Source organism: Odocoileus virginianus, chromosome 9 (assembly GCF_023699985.2).
Source record: "Odocoileus virginianus isolate 20LAN1187 ecotype Illinois chromosome 9, Ovbor_1.2, whole genome shotgun sequence".
Lineage (NCBI taxonomy): Eukaryota > Metazoa > Chordata > Mammalia > Artiodactyla > Cervidae > Odocoileus > Odocoileus virginianus.
In genome coordinates, this window is record NC_069682.1 from 30,189,899 (window position 1) to 30,203,362 (window position 13,464).

Sequence of the window (13,464 nt, forward strand, 5' to 3'; positions counted from 1 at the left end):
TTCAAAGAAGACAAGGACCAAGGTCTATTCCATAGCCAGAATCAGTAGGGGAGGTAGGGCAAAGAGGGGAGCTTTTATGGCAGGATATTGTTAGTTCAGTTCAGTTGCTAAGTCTTATCTGACCCTTTTTGACCCCGTGGACTGCTGCATACCAGGCTTCCCTCTCCTTCATTAACTACCAGAGTTTGCTCAAATTCATGTCCATTGAGTCAGTGATGCCATCCAACCATCTCAACCTCTGTCGTCCCCTTCTCCTCCTGCCCTCAGTCTTCCACAGCATCAGGGTCTTTTCCAATGAGTCAGCTTTTGCATCAGGTGGCCAAAGTATTGAAGCTTCAGCTTTAACATCAGTCCTTCCAATGAATATCCTGGATTGATTACCTTTAGGATTGACTGGTTTGATTTCCTTGCTGTTTAAGGAATTCTCAAGAGTCTTCTCCAGCACCACAGTTCGAAAGCATCAGTTCTTCAGAGCTCAGCCTTCTTTATGGTCCAACTCTCACATCCATACATAACTACTAGAATAGTAGTAGAACTGAAAGCAAAGGACTGAAAGAGACAGAAAATGAAAACCAGAATCTGTGTTTCAAAAAAGCCTTCACGAGACTTCCCTGGTGGTTCAGTGGTTAAGAATCATCCTTCCAATGCAAGGGACACAGGTTCAATCCCTGGTCAGGGAACTAAGATCCTCCATGCCACAAGGCAACTAAGCCTGCGTGCCATACTCGAAAAGAAGCCTGTGCCCCACAATGAAGACCCAGCACAGCCTAAATTAAAAAAAAAAAAAAGACTTTAGAATCAGAGTCTTCCTAATCAGATGTTCCTCGTTAGATAGTTTTGCTTTGCATGACTTTATAAAATATAATATTTCATGCTGGGAATCACAGGTTGGTCTTTGGGCCTTCAGCTTGATCTAGGCTCTGGTGCAACCTCTAACTGGGCCTGTGTAGCTTTCACTTCTGTGTTCTTGACTTTGTCATTTATCACCATTTGGAATTGTCTACATGAACCTACTTACCCAGAAAATCCTGCTAGACCAGGCACTTCACTCTCTATGACTGAGTTAACCCAATACTCTTTTCTAAATGCCAAAGATGGGGGAATGAGATGGGTTCCCTGATGTCTATTTCAACCTGAGTTAAGTTTTGAACTTGGAAGATAGATTCCAGCTACAGGGTGCATCATGGACCCATGTTCTACAGTATTTGCCATCCGGATTGATTTCATTTAAGAAACAAAGACAGTATTTTCATTGTTGTATCAGTCTTTTGTTTCTGGTCCAAAGTAGTTGCCATGTGGCTTTATGAATGGACCTGCCATGGTTCCTCTCAACTCTTAAAACTGGAATTCACCACTATAGGCCTGTGATCACCAATTAAAAATCCTCAGAGAAAGGAAGGGGCTTCCCTGGTAGCTCAGTTAGTAAAGAATCTACCTGCAGTGCAGCAGTTCAGTTCAGTCATTCAGTCATGTCTGACTCTTTGCGACCCCATGAACCACAGCATGCCAGGATGCAGGAGACCCGGGTTCAGTTCCTGGGCTGGGAAGATCTGCTGGAGAAGGGATAGGCTACCCACTCCAGTATTCTTGGGCTTCCTTTGTGGCACAGCTGGTAAAGAATCTGCCTACAATATGGGAGACCTGGGTTTGATCCCTGGGTTGGGAAGATCCTCTGGAGAAGGGAACGGCTACCCACTCCAGTATTCTGGCCTGGAGAATTCCATGGACTATATAGTCCTTGAGGTCGCAAAGAGTTGGACACGACTGAGCGGCTTTCACTTTCACTTTTAGAGGAAGGAATAGGGTCTGTAAAGCAGAATTTCAAAAAAAGTCATGCAAAACATTAACTCTTTCACTCAAGGCAAGACATCCAGAGTTAATAAATCACACACTGTCTGCTTCTGGTTGGCCAGACAGCCATAGAGGGTGGAAACTCATAACAAGTATGAGTGTGGCTAATTCTAAATACATATGCAGTTATAGGAGGGGAAAATGAATCATTCCTGTGTTATCTATTAAGCAAAATATTTTTCTGGCCATGCCACACGGCATGTGGGATCCCAGTTCCCTGATAAGGAATCGAACCCACATCCCCTGCATTGGAGCTGTGAAGTCTTAACCACAGGATCACCAGGGAAAACTCAACAAAGTATATTTTTTAAAAAATGTAAAGCCCAAGAGGGAGAAAATATGAAAGGAAGGATTGGGGATAAAAAGATTCTTGATAAGAATTATTTTCTGTTCTGAAACCCAGTTAGGTTCATGTGTTGATGCCCTGGAGAGTTGTCAGAATCAAGACCCTCATTGCTAAAATAGCCTTAAGTGTGTGATGTCAGAGAAGAGATGATGAGTCATTATCCTTTCTGTTATGTGCACTAGACAAGCCCATTTCAGTCAGATCCACCCTAAACAACCATGTCACCCCATGAACAAAGCAATCTTCCTGTTCACTTAGTAGGACAATGACAGGTAAATTAACAAGGAAATCGGGGGCAAGAAAGAAAAGCCACCATCAGTGATGAATTTGATTGTCCTCTCCAGTGATTCTGAAAATGTCAGGTCTTGTCACAGAAGCGTTTGGCGTGTGTACTGAATTCTGTGGGGGGCGGGGAGGTATGGTGAACCCTGTGCTAAGGAGTCTTACTGGAAATCAGTGCTGGGAAACATTACATCACTTTGTCTTGCAGAAATGTACTTAGATGTGAGGCAGGTTCTTCTGAACCTGTGGTTGTCTACCCTGGCTGCCAATTTAAAACCAGCAGAGGTTTTAAAATGTAGCAAACTTAGGAGATGTCCTGGCAGTTCCCTAGTGGCTCAGACAGTAAAGAATCCACCTGCAATGCAGGAGACCCAGGTTCAATCCCTGGGTAGGGAAGATCTCCTGGAACAGGGAATGGCTACCCACTCTTGCCTGGAGAATCCCATGGACAGAGGAGCCTGCAGGCTACAGTCCATGGGGTCACAAAGAGTCAGACACATCTGAGCAACTGATACTTTCACACTTTCACTTTCTGGTGGTTCAGTGCTAGAACTCTGCACTTCCACTGCAGGGCACATGGATTCCATCTCTGGTCAGGGAGCTAGGATCCTGTAAGCCATGTGGCATGGCAAAGAAAAAATTTTTAATTAAAAAAAAGTCATGGACTTGTATCCCACCTGTGATTAAGTGAAGCCCAATGTCTAAGGTGGGACTTTATCTAACTGTAAAGTCTTCTCAGGCAGCTTTGATATACTGCAAGGGTTGAGGACCACTCCTCAACAGTGAATTGTCCCCAGACTTTTGCCCTTAGGATTTTCAGGGTCTGTTTCTTGGTGGAACCTCAAGCAATGATGATTCCAAAGGTAACTCTCCTCCTGCAGCCTGTAGCTCAAACCACACAAGCAGGGCAGTAGAAGCCCAGCCAAGTCACACACCATGTGCGGATAGAACAAAGCCTGTGGGGCAGAGAGGAAGTTGGATCATTAAAGAAAATCCTGTCCTCTGGCTGAATCCCCCCAGGCTGACTGTGAGAGGCTTCCGGCCTGGTTTTGTGTGCCTTGGCACCACTGTATCCCCAGGGCGTGTCCCTCAGAGGGCAGCCTGTCTCCCAGCGAGTGTCCAGGGCTCTTTAGATCCTGTTCTCAGCAGGCCTCGGGTCCCACTCAGTGGTCCTGGTTTAAGGCCCAGCACTTCAGGTCCTGACTCCTCCTCTGCATACAAAACCCTACACACAGTATCCACACGCCTCATCCAAAGGTCACCTTTCCCGAAAAGTCTTCCCTGAACGTGAAAATATACCATCCTCAGAACTCCTCCTGTGTCCTTATTGTCATGCATAATGCTTTTATTGAAGGATACTTGCTTTACAATCTTGTGTTACTTTCTGCTGTACAACAGCATGAATCAGTTGTGTGTGTGTGTGTGTGCTCCCTTCTGAGCCTGCCCCCCACCCCACCCCTCAGGTCATCACAGAGCCCTGAGCTGAGCTCCTTGTGCTATGGAGCAGCTTCCCTCTAGCTCTCTATTTTCCACATGGTTTATTTATGTCAAACCTAATCTCCCAATTCATCCCACCCTCCCATTCCCCCCATGTCCACACATCCATTCTCTACGTCTGTGTCTCTGTTCCTGCCGTGCAACTAGGTTCATCTGTACTTTTTTCTATATTCCACATACATGCTTTAATATGCAATATTTGTTTTTCTCTTTCTGACTTCCTTCACTTTGTATGACAGACTCTAAGTCCGTCAACATCTCTACAAATGACCCAATTTCATTACTTTGTCCTGCACTGGCATTTAATGCCACCCAACATCAGACATGTCTTTGTCTATATTCCTGCCTCCCTCCACCCCACAAGAATTTGAGTTCCATAACAGTGCTCTGAATGAAGATTTGCACCTAGTAGGCACTTCATAAGTCTGCGTGGAATGACCAATACCCTCCATGCCATACAGGCACTCAACATGAAAGGATTAGCGATACATCACCCCACTCTACCACCCCCACCCCCAAATAAATAAAGACATTTTTAAACAGTTGCTGAACACCTGTCATCTGAACTCACTTGTGAATGCCTTGGGAAGTCAAAATGAAACTGTGTTTAAGTGGCTGGGTTTAATATTGCTTTTCTGGTTATCGCTTTTTCCATGTAAAGTAAAATTGTCCTCATAGTACAAAAAACTTAATCAAATAGACTTAATTTTTGTAAATAGGAGTCCTACCCCACAATAAAAAAAAAATGAACTATTGATACAACATCATGGATGAATCTCAGATCCCTTATGCAAAGTGAAAGAAGCTCAGCTCAAGAGGTCACAGTGATGTTCTGGAAAAGGCAAAACCACAGGGACAGAAAATAGCCCATGATCGACAGGGGTGGGGTCGGGAAGCTAACGAAACTGTTCCCTGCCATGAATGTGATGGTGGAGACAGGACTCTATGAATTGGTCCAAATTCAGGAAACTACACACAGTAAAGGATACAGTATATAAATCAACAGGTTTTGTTTTGTTTTGTTTTGTTTTTTTGCAAAAGCCAGTAATTCCCTTTCCACACTTTACTGAATGTCCTGCTCTCCAGAGGCAACCACTTTTAACTCTTTCAGTTGTATCTTTCGGTCTTTACTTCTTGCCTCTAAATCACATGCTTCATTCACTGTTAGGCATTCTCTCTGGACTTCCTACGATGAAGACTGTTTAGCTGCCTCATGCATATTCCTCCTGTTTGTGTCTCTCACATCTACACACCTGCATCCACCTCATCCTTCAATCTCCCAACAGTTACTTCTTAATTTTGGCTGGTTCTATATTTCAGATGCATTATGACCATGTAAATAAGATTTCAATGAGCCATGTCATATATTCGCATTACTTTTTCTGATGTGTTTCCTTTGTGGCATCTATGAGATTAATAATTTTGCTTTTTACACATGCTTAACTTTCTATATAGTTGGTGCCAGTCCAGCCCCACACTCTTCCCCTGGTTGTTTCAAGTTCCTCACAATACACTCATACACATCCACATGTCCCTGAACTGTGTCTTCCTGAACTTCTCTCCAGGAATGTCCTGTTCTGCCCCAGTTTGGATGGTTTGTCTCTGAGTTGAGTGCATATAGTCACTATGAGACATCTCTCCTCATTATGCCTGTCATCACCTTTTTGGGGTGTGAACCCCTTTTCCCTAGATCAACTGATCTCTGTCAAGATTTACTTCCATCATTTTTGTCAAGAATATCCTCTGACAGTTTCTTTAGAAAGAGGACATTAAAACTTTTTGAGACCCTGAATGTCTTTAAAATGCCTTTAATCAGCCCTCCTGTTTAACTGATACATGGTTTAAATGGTTATGGAATTCTGATTGTAATAATTCTCTGACGCCCCCCCCCCCCCCCGCCCCACCCCCAGAATTTGTAAGGATTTTTGCTTGATTGCCTTCTGTCTCCATTGTTACTGTGTTTTTTGGTGGTTTTTTTTTTTTGTTGGGGGGGAGGGGTTCCAATCAATATTTTTTATTGAAGTATAGTTGATTTACAGTGTTGTGTCAACTGTTGTTGCTGTTGAGAAGAACAAGCATTTCCATTCCTGACCCTTTGTATGGGACCTGCCTTTTCCTCTGGAAGCTTTTAAGCTTTTCTTTGTCCCCATTGTCATTACATCTACAAGAATATGTCTTGACGTGGAAGTTTCAACCTTTCTGCTGGACTCCCCCTTTCCATTTGGAAAATCAGACTCTTAATTCTAATTTTTTTTTTTACTTTCCTCTCTTGTGTTTTCCTTGTTGTTTTTCCTGGAACTCTTATTGTTGGAAGTTGAACCTCCTGGGTAATTCTCTAGTTTTTATGCCTTTATTCTCTTATTTTCCATCTCTTTGATTTTTCAGTTTTACTGTTTAAAAGATCTCCTTAACTTGGTCTTCCAGCCCCTCTTTTGAACTTTCGTTTCTACGGTTATATTTTTAATTTTTAAAAACTCTTTCTGAGTCTTTAAATAGAATTTTGTTCTAGTTTCATAGGTATAATCATCTCTTAGCATTCAGCTCTGGGCGTTAGTCATAGGTGGTTTTTCTGGTTGTCTTGGTCTCTAATGTGAGGAGTTCTCCTGAGATGCCCAGGGACCACTGGTGTGCTCAGGTATAATAACAGAACATCAAAGAATCAACTGGAGATTCTGTGCTCATAAGATACAATGTTTCCCGTAGGACAGCCCCACTGGGCAGTCTCCATGGGAACCACCAAAGCCTGTTCTTTGGTTCTTTTCTATTTGTTGATCAGATTCCCCCAGAGAAGAATCTTCCATCCTGACACCTAGGGGATATAACCTATGTGAAGTCAAGTGGGCCTTAGAAAGCATTACTACGAACAAAGCTAGTGGATGTGATGGAATTCCAGTTGAGCTATTTCAAATCCTGAAAGATGATGCTGTGAAAGTGCTGCACTCAATACGCCAGCAAATTTGGAAAACTCAGCAGTGGCCATAGGACTGGAAAAGGTCAGTTTTCATTCCAGTCCCTAAGAAAGGCACTCCCAAAGAATGCTCAAACTACTGCACAATTGCACTCATCTCACACGCTGGTAAAGTAATGCTCAAAATTCTCCAAGCTAGGCTTCAGCAGTACGTGAACCGTGAACTTCCAGATGTTCAAGCTGGTTTTAGAAAAGGCAGAGGAACCAGAGATCAAATTGCCAATATCCACTGGATCATCGAAAAAGCAAGAGAGTTCCAGAAAAACATCTATTCCTGCTTTATTGACTACGCCAAAGCCTTCAACTGTGTGGATCACAATAAACTTTGGAAAATTCTGAAAGAGATGGGAATATCAGACCACCTGACCTGCCTCTTGAGAAACCTCTATTCAGTTCAGGAAGCAACAGTTAGAACTGGACATGGAACAACAGACTGGTTCCAAATAGGAAAAGGAGTACATCAAGGCTGTATATTGTCACCCTGCTTATTTAACTTATATTCAGAGTACATCATGAGAAACGCTGGGCTGGAGGAAGCACAAGCTGGAATCAAGATTGCCGGGAGAAATATCAATAACTTCAGATATGAAGATGACACCACCCTTATGGCAGAAAGTGAAGAGGAACTAAAAAGCCTCTTGATGAAAGTGAAAGAGGAGAGTGAAAAAGTTGGCTTAAAGCTTAACATTCAGAAAACTAAGATCACGGCATCTGGTCCCATCACCTCATGGGAAATAGATGAGGAAACAGTGGAAACAGTGTCAGACTTTATTTTTGGGGGCTTGAAAATCACTGCAGATGGTGATTGCAGCCATGAAATTAAAAGACACTTACTCCTTGGAAGGAAGCATATTAAAAAGCAGAGACATTACTTTGCCAACAAAGGTCCATCTAGTCAAGGCTATGGTTTTTCCAGTAGTCATGTATGGATGTGAGAGTTGGACTGTGAAGAAAGCTAAGCGCAGAAAAATTGATGCTTTTGAACTATGGTGTTGGAGAAGACTCTTGAGAGTCCCTTGGACTGTGAGGAGATCCAACCAGTCCATCCTAAAGGAGATCAGTCCTGGGTGTTCATTGGGAGGACTGATGCTGAAGCTGAAACTCCAGTACTTTGGCCACCTCATGCGAAGAGGTGACTCATGGGAAAAGATTCTGATGCTGGGAGGGATTGGGTGCAGGAGGAGAAGGGGACAACAGAGGATGAGATGGCTGGATGGCATCACCGACTCGATGGGCATGGGTTTGGGTGGACTCCGGGAGTTGGTAATGGACAGGGAGGCCTGGCATGCTGCGATTCATGGGGTCGCAAAGAGTCGGACACAACTGAGCGACTGAACTGGACTGAACCAAAATTCTAGGATGAGCAGGAGGACTGGGGGCTCAACATTTAGAATCCTTTTCTTCTCTCTGTCCCTGTTCTGTGCAGAACCCCCTGCTCAGACACCCTATTTTACTTCCTGGAGAGACTAGACCAGTCAGTGGTCTTACACCACACAGGGAAAGGATGGCCATCTCATGGCTTGATGTAATAAAGCGGAGGTGGAGAGATCTAACTATGGAACAGACTTTTAACCAAATCTCTTATTTTTAGTGCCCCCTTCACCTTCTTCTTCAGAGGTCTTATGAGCTATTTTACTCCACATTTTCCCTGCCGCTGGCTTGTTTGTTCAGCCCAGTCTCCAACCTAAGTCATTTACTCTGCCCAGCTCCCACCTTTTGTTGTTCTCATGTCTGCCCTTTTTGAGATGACTCCCCCGCTCCTCAACTCATGATTGTCTGTCACCACACCCTCTGTGTCTTCTTCAGAACAGTCCTCTTAACCTGTAATAGCTTCATTAATTTCTTATTTATGACCCATCTCTGCTGCTCGGCTCTCTTAGAGAAGATCTTGTTTGTCTTGTTCTTATTTATTCCTCATGCCGATCACAGCACCATACTTACAGGAGGGATTACAGCACAGAGGCTAAGAATATAGGCTCTCAGGAGTTCTGGTTTCAAATTGCAGCTTCATCACTTTTAGGAACAATATAGCCTTAGATAAACCATCTACCCATGACTCATTTTTTTTGCATCAACAAAAGTGGGAGAATATCCTCTCCACTGAAGTTTTTAGAGTGATTTAATGAGTTAATCCAGGTAATGAGATAATGCTGAGGGCATGCCTGGCACATGGTAAGCAACCGATACATGCTAAGTTAGGTAGGTGCAGAATTAAAATGAATGATCAGCTATACCCCCATAGAAAATAAATAAAAAGTTTAAAGAGAAAAATGAATGAGTAAGTGCCCTAACATTTCTTGGTTGAAAATATGGTCTATATTGTGGCTCAGCTGCTAAAAGAATCCACCCGCAATGTAGAAGATCTGGGTTCAATCCCTGGGTTGGGAAGATCAGCTGGAGAAAGGAAAGGCTACCCACTCCAGTATTCTGGCCTGGAGAATTCCATGGACTGTATAGTCCATGAGGTCGCAAAGAGTCAGACACACACGACTGAGTAACTTTCACTTCACTTCATGTATCATACTTGGATGAGTTTGGGGTATGCATTTCTGTCCCCTTTTATTCAGTGAATAACCTCAGATTTCTGTTGCTTTTTCACCAACAGGATTTCCATCACAAGGGTCACCGCTGACATCTCACTGGCCAAACGCTCTGTCTTAAACAATCCCAGTAAGCATGCAATAATAGAAAGATCCAACACAAGGTCAAGCTTAGGTAAGTGTATCCATTGCTGAAGAGCTGAAGCCATTTAAACCTTTTTTGCTGAGGCTACTAGTGAGCAGATCTGACTATGATAATTCCGTGTGTCAGAGTACATAGGCAAGACAGACAGGTGTCACCAGTAGCTACTGCTACTGTCTTAGTGATTTCATGGTATGGAAGGATTTGTTTTGAAAGTTTTTGAGTTAAAAATTCCACAGGCTGTCAGCATGAATGTTTTGGATGGTGTCTGTTTTCACAAACATGAGCTTTGGTGTGTATAGACTCTAAATAAAACTCCTCACTTTGCACAGTGTTGTCACAAGCAAAGTCATTAATATCTTTAAGGCTCAGTTTCTGTTACTGAATCAAACTTGGCTCTGCTTGCCTGCATGCAGTGAAGCCAGTCTACTGATGCAGGGTTGTGGTGAAGGAAAGTGCAGCATTTATTGCAGGTGCCAAACAAGGAAAACAGGCAGCTCATGTTCAAATGCTCTGAACTCCCTGATGGCTTCAGGGAAGGGGTTTTTAAAGGCAGTGTGAGGGAGGGGGCTGCAGGGGAGATCAGCTGTGCACAGTTCTAGGATTGGTTGGCATCAAGGTGAAGTCTCAAGCATCATCAACCTTTTGGTTTCAACCAGTCTAGCTTCTCTGTTCTTGCAGTCAGCAGTTTTCATCTGGTGGGGATCTGCTTCCTGTAAAAACAATTTAGGAATGTGTGTCTGGCCTTTATATATTTCAAGAACTGGGAGTTTGTTGTTTCTGCTATGTGACTGCTTTATAGTCTAGATCGTTAATAGTTTCCCAGCCCAACAGCTATTCTTTGTTTCTGCATTTTCACATTTCTCAGTCATTAACTTTTTTTTAAAAACAATGTTGTGATAGTTTCAGGTGGAAAGCAAAGGAACTCAGCCATAAATATATATGTATCTGTTCTTTCCCAAACTCCCCTCCTATCTAGGCTGCCACATAACGTTGAGCAGAGTTCCCCATGCTATACAGTAGGACCTTGTTGGCTTTCCATTTTAAATATAGCAGTGTGTACATGTCAATCCCAAACTCTCTAACTATCCTTTCTCCCGATCCTTCCCCCTGGCACCCATAAATTTGTTCTCTAAGTCTGTGAGTCTGTTTTGTAAATAAGTTTGTATGTATCATTTAAGATTCCACATATAAGGGATGTCATACAATATTTCTCCTTCTCTGACTTACTTCACTCAGTATGACAGTTTCTAGGTCCATCCATGTTGCTGCGAATGGCGTTATTTCATTCTTTTTAATGGCTGAGTAATATTCCATTGTATATATGTACCACATCTTCTTTATCCGTTCCTCTGTGGATGGACATTTAGGTTGCTTCCATGTCTTGGCTGTTGTAAGCAGTGCTGCAATGAATATTGAGGCACATGTATTCTTTTGGACTATGTTTATCTCCACATGTGTCCAGGAACGGAATTGCAGGGTCACATGGTAGCTCTATTATGAGTTTTTAAAAGAACCCCCTTGCCGTTCTCCATAGTGACTGCACCAATTTACATCCCCACCAACAGTGTAGGAGGGTTCCCTTCTCTCCACACCCTCCACAGCATTTGTTGCTTGTGGGTTTTTTGATGATAGCCATTTTGACTGGTGTGAGTTGATACTTCATCATAGTTTTGATCTGCATTACTCTTATAATGACTAATGTTGAGCATCTTTCATGTGCCTCTTGGCCATCTTTATGTCTTCTTTGGAGAAATGTCTACTTAGAGCTTCTGCCCATATTTTGCCTAATCATTAACTCTTAAGTCAGATTTTTGAGACTCAGGGAAGCCTGGGAGACTAAATAAAAAAAAAGTCTTATTTCAAAGGACAAGGACTCAGGGACTTGGATATGGTGTCATTTCTTCATCTAAACCCAAAAAGAGAGAGAAAGAGATGATACTAACTACTTTGTGGAATTACTGGAAAGATTAAACATAGTACAACTTCCATAAATGATGGCTATAACCCCAAATCCCTTCATACTTGGATTATATCAAGAATTATATCAGTACCAACATTTTTGTTTCATTTGTAAAAGCAATTTGGAGATTTTAGTTAACACATCTGCAAGTTTGTTGTGTTCGAATCCTGTTTATGATCATGTACTAATTTGATCAAATGAAATGGCTTTGGCAACTATTCCATCTATTTGGCATTAATGGCTATTACACATGTAACTTACTGAGTGTTAGGGGTTTTTTTTAATATTTATCTACTTGGCTGCACTGGGTCTTAGTTATGGCATGAGGAATCTTCAGTCTTCATTGTGGCATGCAAAATCTTTAGCTGCAGCATGAAAATTCTTAGTGCAGCATGCGGGATCTTGTTCTTGGACCAGGGATCGACCCCAGGCCCCCTGCATTGAGGGCTTCTGTCTGTATCTTCCCTGTGAAATGAGAGTGGGGTGAGCATGAGGACACAGATATGAAGGACAGCACATCTTCATCCTCACGTTTCACAGGGAAGATATGGACAGAAGCTTCTATATGTGGTTGCAGAAACACTCTGTGTCAGTGGTTGATGAGTCCTGGAAGAAGACACAGGACAACAGGCAGAGAGTAAGCTGAGGACGAGGGTGTGATTTTATATGAAGAAATCATATAAAATTTTATATCAGGAGAGGCCTCTCCGAGGAGGTGACCTTTTAGCAGAATCATTTGTGTTATGAATTATTTATCCTGGCAGCTACCTGAGAGAAGAGAGAAGTTCTGAGCAGAGGAGGAAGTAGGTGCAAAGGTCCTGAGGCAGGAGCATGTCCGGTGGGCTGAAGGGGGAGCAGGACAGCCGGTGTGACTGGAGTGGAATGATGAGGGTGTGAGATCAGAGAGGTGGTGGAGGGCCTGACTGGGTAGCACTCTCGGGCCTTTAACTGTGGATGTGATAAGAAGAGGCATGGAAGCAGAGAGGTGGCACAAGGTGACTAACATTTTAGAAGGATCTCTGATGGCAGGTGTGGAGAAGGGAAAAGGAAGAGATAGGAGAGAGGTGAGCAGGAAAATAGGATTCTGTTCTGCCGAAGCAGCTTCAGAGAGAAATAGTGTATTCTGCAGGTAAGTGGGTACATACTAAACCTGGCACTTCTACAGGCTTATGGGATACAGAGAACAGACTAGTGGTTACCACTGGGAAGAGGGGAGAGGGCAGAGGCAAGATAAGGGGAGGAGACTGAGGTACAAACTTTTAGGTATAAAAATAAGCCACAGGATGTATTGTACAACATGGGAAACAGCTAACATTCAAATATTCATTTATTGGGCTGCTCCGGGTCTTAGTTGTGGCACACAGGATCTTCAATCTTGGTTGTGACATGCAGGATCTCTACTTACAGCATGTGGGATCTGATTCCCTGACCAGGGATCGAACCTAGGCCCCCTGCATTGGGAGCACAGAGTCTTAGTCACTGGACTACCAGGCAAGTCCATGGAGCTAGTATTTTATAACTATACATGGACTATAATCTTGAGTCACCCTGTTGTACATTTGTGCACCTTATATAATGCAGAAATTGTCCTGGAGTTTTCTCCTTCATGTTCCCCATCTCTTTGTGACCCAACGGTAAAGAATCTTCCTGCAATGCAGGAGACCTAGGTTCGATCCCTGGGTCAGGAAGATGCCCTGGAGAAGGGAATGGCTACCCATTCCAGTATTCTGGCCTGGAGAATCCCACAGACAGAAGAGCCTGGCGGGCTACAGTCCATGGGGTCGCAAAGAGTCAGATATGACTAAGCAACTGACACTTCCACTTCACTTTCACTTTTTACAGCAACTATACTGCAGTTTTTTTTTTAAGTGGTGC

General features: G+C 43.1%; 1 protein-coding gene across 8 annotated transcripts in view; it reads left to right on the forward strand.

The window, feature by feature from the left end:
- The window catches only part of CACNB2 (calcium voltage-gated channel auxiliary subunit beta 2), a 409,499-nt gene that overhangs the window by 376,273 nt on the left and 19,762 nt on the right, over nt 1-13,464 (forward strand). For all 8 annotated transcript variants that reach the window (XM_070472126.1, XM_070472127.1, XM_070472125.1 and 5 more), the window contains one exon: nt 9,550-9,659. In XM_070472126.1, the coding sequence (XP_070328227.1) occupies nt 9,550-9,659 (110 nt within the window). The remainder of the gene's footprint in view (nt 1-9,549; nt 9,660-13,464) is intronic.